We start from the raw sequence: 9,565 nt of genomic DNA, 5'->3' as shown, positions 1-9,565 counted from the left end.
AAGTTTTTTAGGGAGTAAAATATGCGCCTCGACGAGTTAAACAACTTTTGTTTGAAACACTTTTCGCGAAAACGCTTGGTTGCGGAGATAGAGCGAAAAACCGTTATATCTCGTAAACCGTTGACTTTACGACAAAGTTTTATAGAAGATGAAATATGCGCCTTGACAAGGGGAACAACTTTTGTTTGAAACACTTTTTGCGAAAACGTTTGGTTGCGGAGATAGAGCAAAAAAACGTTATATCTCGTAAACCGTTGACTTTACGACAAAGTTTTATAGAGGATGAAATATGCGCCTCGACGAGGGGAACAACTTTTGTTTGAAACACTTTTTGCGAAAACGTTTGGTTGCGGAGATAAAGCGAAAAAACGTTATATCTCGTAAACCGTTGACTTTACGACAAAGTTTTATAGGGGATGAAATATGCGCCTCGACGAGTTAAACAACTTTTGTTTGAAACACTTTTCGCGAAAACGCTTTGTTGCGGAGATAGAGCGAAAAAACTTTATATCTCGTAAACCGTTGACTTTACGAGAAAATTTTACAGATGTAGAAATATGCGCCTCGACGAGAGGAACAACTTTTGTTTGAAACACTTTTCGCGAAAAGGCTTGGTTGCGGAGATAGAGCGAAAAAACTTTATATCTCGTAAACCGTTGACTTTACGACAAAATTTTACAGATGTAGAAATATGCGCCTCGACGAGGGGAACAACTTTTGTTTGAAACACTTTTCGCGAAAACGCTTGGTTGCGGAGATAGAGCGAGAAAACGTTATATCTCGTAAACCGTTGACTTTACGACAAAGTTTTTTAGGGGATGAAATATGCGCCTCGACGAGTTAAACAACTTTTGTTTGAAACACTTTTCGCGAAAACGCTTGGTTGCGGAGATAGAGCGAAAAACCGTTATATCTCGTAAACCGTTGACTTTACAACAAAGTTTTATAGAGGATGAAATATGCGCCTCGTCGGGGGGAACAACTTTTGTCTGAAACACTTTTCGGAAAGACGCTTGGTTGCGGAGAAAAACTGAAAAAACTCCGTATCTCGTAAACCGTCGACCTTACGACAAAGTTTCATAGGAGATGAAATGTGCGCCTCGTCGGGGGGAACAACTTTTGTCTGAAACACTTTTCGGAAAGACGCTTGGTTGCGGAGAAAAACTGAAAAAACTCCGTATCTCGTAAACCGTCGACTTTACGACAAAGTTTCATAGGAGATGAAATGTCCGCCTCGTCGGGGGGAACAACTTTTGTCTGAAACACTTTTCGGAAAGACGCTTGGTTGCGGAGAAAAACTGAAAAAACTCCGTATCTCGTAAACCGTCGACTTTACGACAAAGTTTCATAGGAGATGAAATGTCCGCCTCATCGAAGGGAACAACTGTTGTCTCAAACACTTTTCGCTAAAACGCTTGGTTGCAGAGAAAAACTGAAAAAACGCCGTATCTCGTAAACCGTCGACTTTACGACAAAGTTTCATAGAAATGAAATGTGCGCCTCGTCGATTGGAACAACTTTTGTCTTAAACACTTTTCGCTAAAACGCTTGGTTGCATAAAAAACTGAAAAAACACCGTATTTCGTAAACCGTCGACTTTACGACAAGTTTTATAGGAGATGAAATGTGCGCCTCGTCGAGGTGAAACAACTTTTGTCTCAAACACTTTTCGCAAAAACGCTTGGTTGCGGAGAAAACCTGATAAAACGCCGTATCTCGTAAACCGTAGACTTTTCGACAAAGTTTCATAGGAGATGAAATGTGCGCCTTGTCGGGGGGAACAACTTTTGTCTGAAACACTTTTCGGAAAGACGCTTGGTTGCGGAGAAAAACTGAAAAAACACCGTATTTCGTAAACCGTCGACTTTACGACAAAGTTTTATAGGAGATGAAATGTGCGCCTCGTCGAGTGAAACAACTTTTGTCCCAAACACTTTTCGCTAGAACGTATGGTTGCGGAGGAAAAGTGAAAAAACGCCGTATTTTGTAAACTGTCGACTTTACGACAAAGTTTGTAGGAGATGAAATATGCGCCTCGTCGAGACGAACAACTTGTCCCGTACATTTTTCGCAATAACGCTTAGTTGCGGAGAAAAAGTGAAAAAAACCTTATCTCACCTGTATAAATCACATATCTTCGTGATTTACAAAAAAACTTGACGCGTTGGAGCAAAACGGGCAACAGATTCGAGTTCAGCACCCCAAAGTTTATATAAAAAACTTTTTCTGGTAAATAAAAAAGAAAGTGGTCCTATGTAATCAACATAATGCATACCGACACTTGTACTACGATCATTGCCACGAACATTTCGTTTCCGACATTCAATTATGCGAATAATCGTGTCTGATGCGTGTCTACTTTTCCCTCTTCAACGTGACAACTTCCCTTTTTTCGTAACCCTCTCCCTGCCACACACACCCTTCTTCTGTCCACGTAGTTTTACCATGTTGATAAACTTTCTTTACGTGTAGTATAGTACCGGATATCCTTCTGGCTCATTTTCGCTTATCACACAACTTCCTCGATAGGCAAAACATGACTTATTGTTAATCAATGAACAATCGGTGGTGCTTTGTTGGTAAATTGGATGCTCTGTCAACAACATGGCACAACCAATCTAGTTCACTTTCGCTTTGGTCTATGCCGTCTCTTCTCGTTTTTGCTCTGGCGTAAAGCATGTATGTATTTATATAATATACTTTTATCATCCGATCTAATTATTAATAAAATCAAAATTACATTTGGTTCATGCTCGCTTTAAGAACGCATATCAACTATGATTGTAAAATGATAATAATTAATTGAAAACGAGCATGTACCGTATTACATTCATGTATAAATTAATATTATATTTTTTATATCATCTGCATTTAACCGTTCAATATAATCTCTCCAATTTAAATTGTATCTTTTATTGGTTTTACATTATTATTATAATTTATTTAAAAATAAAAAATTTGATAAAAAAGTAATAAAAATTTGAGAGACTGGAATTCAATGGATCGTGTATATATAATTGTTTTAACATGCGTCATCTGCTTGGTCAAATTTGTAACACAAATTAGTTGTTGAAACACAATTTTTTTACAATAATACAAAAAAAAAATCTTTTTTTAGAAGAATATAACCGTGCAAAAAGTTCGTACTCGAGTATTCATAAACAATTATTTATTAGAAGAAAATCATAAACGTTTTCAACTATTCACTGTAATATTATTAAGTCATTTTCGGTGTGACCAATTTTTTATGATGGCGAGTCAAGTGGTTTGTTCTTTATAGCGATAAATTAGTGCAATAAGTTAAAGCAAAATTAACAAGTATATTTTTCTCACTCTAATTTATTGTACCAGATCAGCAATGTAGCTGCTAAAGAAAAGACCAAGTAATTATTGTATATAATGCCATGGGTCTAAATGTTTGCAGAAATATAATGGAACAAAATATTGATATAAAATTATCCATTGATTCTAGAAAATGAACGAGCACTGCAATGTTTTCCTTCTTATTGATATCCTGCTTTATCCTCGCTGTGCAACACTCTACGAGTCATTTATAACCGCAGGCTTGTACACTGTTAAAAGTTACATTCCATCGGTCAAACAACCAGTTTTGAATCGGTTTCGAATTCCCGATGACTCATGGATCCTCGATTCCATCCGCCATGCCGCATGTATTGCGAGAAAGCGCAAAGAAAATAAAAATCATCTTTTTTTCCGCTAGATTTGTCGTTGCGAGTTTTATTCGTCCTATGGATTTTGATAACGAAGGATCTCTCTCGTTATTAACATATTATTGACTGCTATTTTATATTCTTTAGTTTATTCACATGCTAAAATCCTGGATTATCCTGGACATTTTATACAAATAAAATTTCAAATCAGTATGTGTGTGTATTTATTTTTTATTTATTATAATTAAATTATATGAATCATACAATCAAATCGTTAAAATTTTGATGCTTGACTCGATGACTTTGCAAATGCAGCAATACAGGAAAATTGTTTTACGTATCAATTGTACCTTTTTTCACCTCCAAAAACATTAAACACAAATTGCATTTGTGAGTAAGTACATGTTGGATTGATTCATCAAAAATTGGAATAAATCGTCATTAGTTTGAGATTGCGCGAGTAAGGATGGTTCCTTAGAGGTGGTTAAAAGTAGTCTGACTACTTCTATTGGTCCTATCGATAATAATTCGTTGTGCCGAAAGAATGATCGATCGGGAACGAATTTTCATCTGTTTAAAGAATTTTTTTAAAAAGATACTTTTTTATTTATCAAAGAAGCATTCTCTGAAAAAATTTATCCTTAAAAGGTACGTCTTGTTTTTTTATTTAAATCGATAGTCTTATAGAGTTAAAAATTTAGTTTTGTTTAGTTTAGTTTTCTATCTTCTCCAATAACTCTGGTTCTGTTTTTCATCAATCACTTTGTAACGCGTTGCAGTAGTCTAAAAAATTTCAAAGATTAAAAGAGAATTAAAGTTAGAGTTAGGAGACGTGTATCGACGTGAAAAAGACTAGTCAAAGTTGTTACGGTTTTTGGACTTGGAGAGTATCGCCAAATGTCTTGCACAGGCATCCCTTCTCCCGAAAGGGATCAGGAATCGCGGGCGCGGCGCGGAAAGAGGAAAGCACTTCGCCGCTCTGGAATATCGGGGGACCGATAGAAACTGAGCAGAGGTTGTTCGACTGCTCCATCGCCACTCCATGGCTCCAGCGGTCCGGCAAGTGGCAAGTGCCAGGCCAGACTGCCAGTTGATCCGCGGCATTCGCTACGGTTGGTCGCGCGTCACGCTTTACGCTTTCCTCTCTCAGAACAAAGTGTTCTTTTCTAGAAATTTATTGAGAAAAAAAACACACGAAATCAGTCGGAAAACATCAATCGGAAAACTGATGAGTCTCGTGGAATACATCGTTCGAATGAAAAGACAGATGAATGGGAACGCGTTCCAATATAGGAATGTAGCGAGTGTATGTGTGTAAAGTGTTGTTTGCGCGCGGGCGTACTTTTCAGACGAGTTCCTCCGTCCTTTCATCATTTTCTTAGAAGCGCAAGAATCGAGAGAAGACTGGAGAAAACACGATGGTGTTCCTCGCGATACGAACCACCGTACTCTTCTTGTTTATTGTTGATCTTGATCGACGGGATGCAGCAGTTAATACCGTCACGTTGGCCAAGGTACTAGAATTTTTTTTCTTTCATTTCATTCCTTTCGTGCTTTATGCTTTATATAAATTGGAAAAATTCTCAAGAGAAACACTTAAGCGAATTTCAATTGTGTTTGGTTAACTGCAACATTTAATTGAAATAATAACTATTGATAATGCGATTGACTGAGACGCACGCGTAAAACAAGCATTTTTCTTCCAAATACAATGATACAAATAATGTATTGGAACTATTTTTTTATAACAATAACTAGTTTCAGTCTCTCTTTGATTTTCTCTCGGGTTTTCTTAATGCGATTGTATCAAATAACTTGCTAAATATAAAATTGGTATTGATTATCTTGTTGTCTACAACCTTTACAAAGTTATGTAAATTAGTCAACTTTCTCAAATTTACACACGGTAAAATATAAAATTTTGCATTTTATTTTTCCCTACCTTTTGGATTTGGAATAAGAATGCCAGGATATCTATAATACACATAGAGTGCGCAGTAACATAACAAAAAAGAAACATATTGTTTGTAAATGATATAAATGTTTCTTTTTCGTAATAATACATTTTATTGTAAATTAAACTGTGTATGAGAGAGAGAAATGAAAAAATTTTGCAAAATTATTTTAATCATTTTATTTAATTTTAAACAAAAATTTCCAATGTAAAGTTTAAAAAAAATTGTAAAAACAAGAATAATGTTTTACTAGAATACAATATTTAAAAGAGGAAACTGAAATTGGCGAAACTTTCACTGTTCTTAGCAATTGTATCAATTTAGCAATTAGACCAATTACATTCTGGAGCGGCGCGGCGATTATTTTACAACAACAACACGAAACGAAGAAGAAAACTCGTAGAATTCGCACTTTTGGATCAATAATTACACAATAAAGTTTATTGCATATTTAGGAGAAATAGATGGTCGAAGAAATTACATATACAAAATTATGAATGCTATGCGTAAGAAAAAGTAGCGCGTAACAATGAAAAAATTAAGTATTTTTGCGCTATGAACTATTTCCCGAAATTGTATGAAAGAATGCATGCGAGACTGTACTCATACGTGAATAAGAAATCGTGTAATTTGATCAATTTCCGTACGATAACGTTGTCGCCGTGTATTCTCGTACTCGTGATTCTCAATACAGTGGTCAAAGAGAAAATTATTTTCCTTTATGTCATGGTCATTCATTTCCTTCTTATCAAATTAATTATGATAAAAGGCGACCGAGTAACTATACAACTAATCCTTTCCGTCGAGATTTCTGCCAGCAAGAGAGGGAGCGGGAGAGAAAGAGAGAGAGAGAAATTTACACATATTATTGCATGGACAATATTTCCTTTTATATTTTATTGAACGGATATATCGGATTATTATTAGATTTTAGACTTTAACGGCCTAAAGTTATTTCATACATATGCGTACATATATCAAAATGCATAAACATTATTTTTATATCTAACATTTGTAATCTATAGCAGCAAACAATTTGACGGATGGGAATAATTGTAAACTTATTATTGTTTACTATATAAATATATCAATCTTACTCGAAGATTTAATTTCTGAGACTAAAATAAATTATTTAATATTTAAATCTTTAATTTAAAATTTATAAAAGAAATTATATAACAAATTTCTAATTTTTTTCATATTCGCAATAGATTAGAACTTTCAAAATTCAATCAATGTAAATTTACACAATATATAAATATTTACGTATATACATAAATAGAGGATTTATGATATAATAATTTTTATTATTTGTCATTTTCATCTTTTATTCGTGTAACTCGAAAGCAAAACTTATTCTTATGCATCCAGTTATCGGATTATATGGATTACTTTCGACTCTATGCGTCTATTATGCTTCGTTGTAGACAATGAAATTTATTTGCATTTTTTTAAGCACATTTTATGTAAATTTTTTTTATTTTAGGAAGAATGCAGGAAGAAGATAGCTGAATGTACGATGAATGGTGGTGGAAGCACGCCGGTGTGCGGAAGTGACGGAATCACATATTCCAATCAATGTCAAGTCATTTCTAAGCAATGTCAAGGCGCCTCCGTCCTCATCAAACACCCTGGACCTTGCCCAGGTTTGTATATCTTTATCTCTGTCTTGTTTACGTATGCAAAATTTTTTGTGTATCTCTGTACGTAAATTTATAAAATTTTTCACAAATTTACAGTCCAAATATTGCTTGCTGCTTCAGATTTTACTCTCTCTCTCCCCCCCCCCTTCCCTCCTTTTCTTCCACCCTCCCTCTCTCAAAATTGCCGATTTGGCCTGTTAGAAAGAATTAAAGTAGGTATCATCCTCTTATCAAGTCAAGTGTTATACGACTTTTATCTAGAAACTCCGGCGTGCTTCTCAGCAAGACTGACTGCTCGATTGGGCGTACGGCCTGTTTGCCGACGTGATGGTACGTACGCACCGGTTCAGTGTCACGCGGAGACCGAGTATTGTTGGTGCGTAACGCCACAAGGCCGGCCGTTGCCCGATACAACGGTAAGATACAAAAAACCAAGATGTTCGAAAGCCGGTTCCAGATCTGCTGCTTCTACTAGAAGCGGCCAGAGGCGACGCTCACCGACCAGAAAACAACGTAGACAGTACGTCAGCAATAGGCATCGAAATACTTGCGATCGTACTGAAAAGTCCAAATTTAACGGAAACCTCATCGAGAACTTCAAAATTGAATACAGGCGAACCAACATATCCGCTGAGGGTAAGCGGCTCGATCGCTCTCTTCCGATTAATATCATTATTTTCATTAATCCGATCTAACTAGCGGAGAAGCGAGTTTATAATTGAAAAAGATGTTCCATTTATATCAGAAGACAGTATCGATATACCACATAAATTTCTCAGTGTATCTCTCGGTGTATGGCCAACCGCATTGCTTTCCTGTTGATAGACGATAAGAATATCGAACGGGTATTGTCATGGAAATTCCTTATGCTGGATCAAAATGCGGACGGATACTTAGATAAGGCAGAGTACAAGGAGCTCAGAAGACTCGCTAAGAAGGCGGTGAGACCGAAGAAGTGTGCACGCACGTTTGCCCGCACGTGCGATCTAAATCGGGATTTAAAACTATCCAAGCAGGAATGGGGTGCTTGTCTCGTCAATGATTTCACTCGTAAGTTACGTACGTAATATAAACGCGTCTTTTTTTTTAATTATGTGTTTATTGTTTGGCCAGTGACACAGCGTACGCGACGAGAAGAGAGGAAGAGAGAGAGAGAAAGAGAGAGGGGATTAGAAAAGGAAATATTACATTTATATGTCATATATCAATTCTTTGTCATCAACGGCATTATTAGAACAAGAAAGAGAGAGAGAGAGAGAGAGAGAGAGAGAGAGGTCTTTTCGAAATATAATAAAAAAAAATATCTGAGCAAGTTTTTTGAAAAATATTCTTTAATGTAAACAAAGTAAAGTTTTCTGAGAACGTTAACCGAGAAAAATTTTAGCTATTTCAAAAGATTATTTATTTCTGTCAACTATTCCTCTAAAACTTGAAGCCTAATAACGCACATATACATATATCTCTTAGATTAATAGTTAATACTTAATAACATATTTCAAGGAGAAAAACATCGGCGACGGACACTTAGGTCATGTCCCTTGTTAGTTGCTACATTCGTGCTGCCACACATCATTTATCACTATGTCGCTTATTTAGATGCACTGCACAACATGTATATATGTATATACTTTTTTTTTAAACCAATTTTTACTTTTAACTTAAATGACTGTGTGTGTGTGTGTGTGTGTGTGTGTGTGTGTGTGTGTGTGTGTGGTGTGACTTGTGTAAATTTATAAATATATATCTTATATTATAGGTGAGTAAACAAATAAATTCACACATATGCAACGTGCTTCAAGTTAAATAGTTTTTCATGATTATACAATGAGCACATTTTTATTTATCCATTTAATATTTAAATATTAAAAATTAGCTAAACAAAAAGATTCGACGTACTCGTATGATTAAAAAAATTGTTTTACAGCGTTTTTCAAAGATAGAGGTATTAAAAATATCAGCATATCTGTATCTAGGACTGTATCTAGGACTGACTCTGAAATTAATCGAATCTATGTTAAATGCCGACAGAGCCTAATAAATTGATTGAAAAGACTCTATTTCATAAAGATGAACTGTTGGTTCTAGCCTACGTTTCTCTCACAAATAGAGAGCTTTATTTTCAAGACTTACGATTTTAAAACTCACAACTTCTGGATTTTTACTGATTTATTATATTTGAATGGATATAAAAGAAATGCCAAAAATCACATTTATAAGGAACAAGTTGTTACCTCTTATATTTGTCATACATTTGATTTTGATTATGCACTGATACGGGACACCGATATGTACGAAA

The 9,565-nt window shown here is 35.4% G+C and overlaps 1 protein-coding gene across 2 annotated transcripts; it reads left to right on the top strand.

The window, feature by feature from the left end:
* The first annotated feature begins 4,747 nt into the window (after positions 1 to 4,747).
* On the top strand, positions 4,748 to 8,360 carry LOC118648404 (SPARC-related modular calcium-binding protein 2-like). Of its 2 annotated transcripts, none has more exons than XM_036294713.1 (4): positions 4,748 to 5,185; positions 7,117 to 7,272; positions 7,531 to 7,905; positions 8,095 to 8,360. In XM_036294713.1, exons 2-4 carry the CDS (start codon positions 7,146 to 7,148, stop codon positions 8,334 to 8,336), a joined length of 744 nt encoding a protein of 247 aa, XP_036150606.1. In that variant the 5' UTR covers positions 4,748 to 5,185; positions 7,117 to 7,145; the 3' UTR covers positions 8,337 to 8,360. The 2 variants fall into 2 exon arrangements, with proteins under 2 accessions (XP_036150606.1, XP_036150605.1); XM_036294712.1 differs by having other exon boundaries at positions 4,754 to 5,185; positions 7,113 to 7,272.
* Positions 8,361 to 9,565: the final 1,205 nt, after the last annotated feature.

Source organism: Monomorium pharaonis, unplaced genomic scaffold (genome assembly GCF_013373865.1).
Source record: "Monomorium pharaonis isolate MP-MQ-018 unplaced genomic scaffold, ASM1337386v2 scaffold_414, whole genome shotgun sequence".
In the NCBI taxonomy this organism is placed as follows: domain Eukaryota; kingdom Metazoa; phylum Arthropoda; class Insecta; order Hymenoptera; family Formicidae; genus Monomorium; species Monomorium pharaonis.
This window is presented reverse-complemented; position numbering and strand designations above follow the sequence as displayed.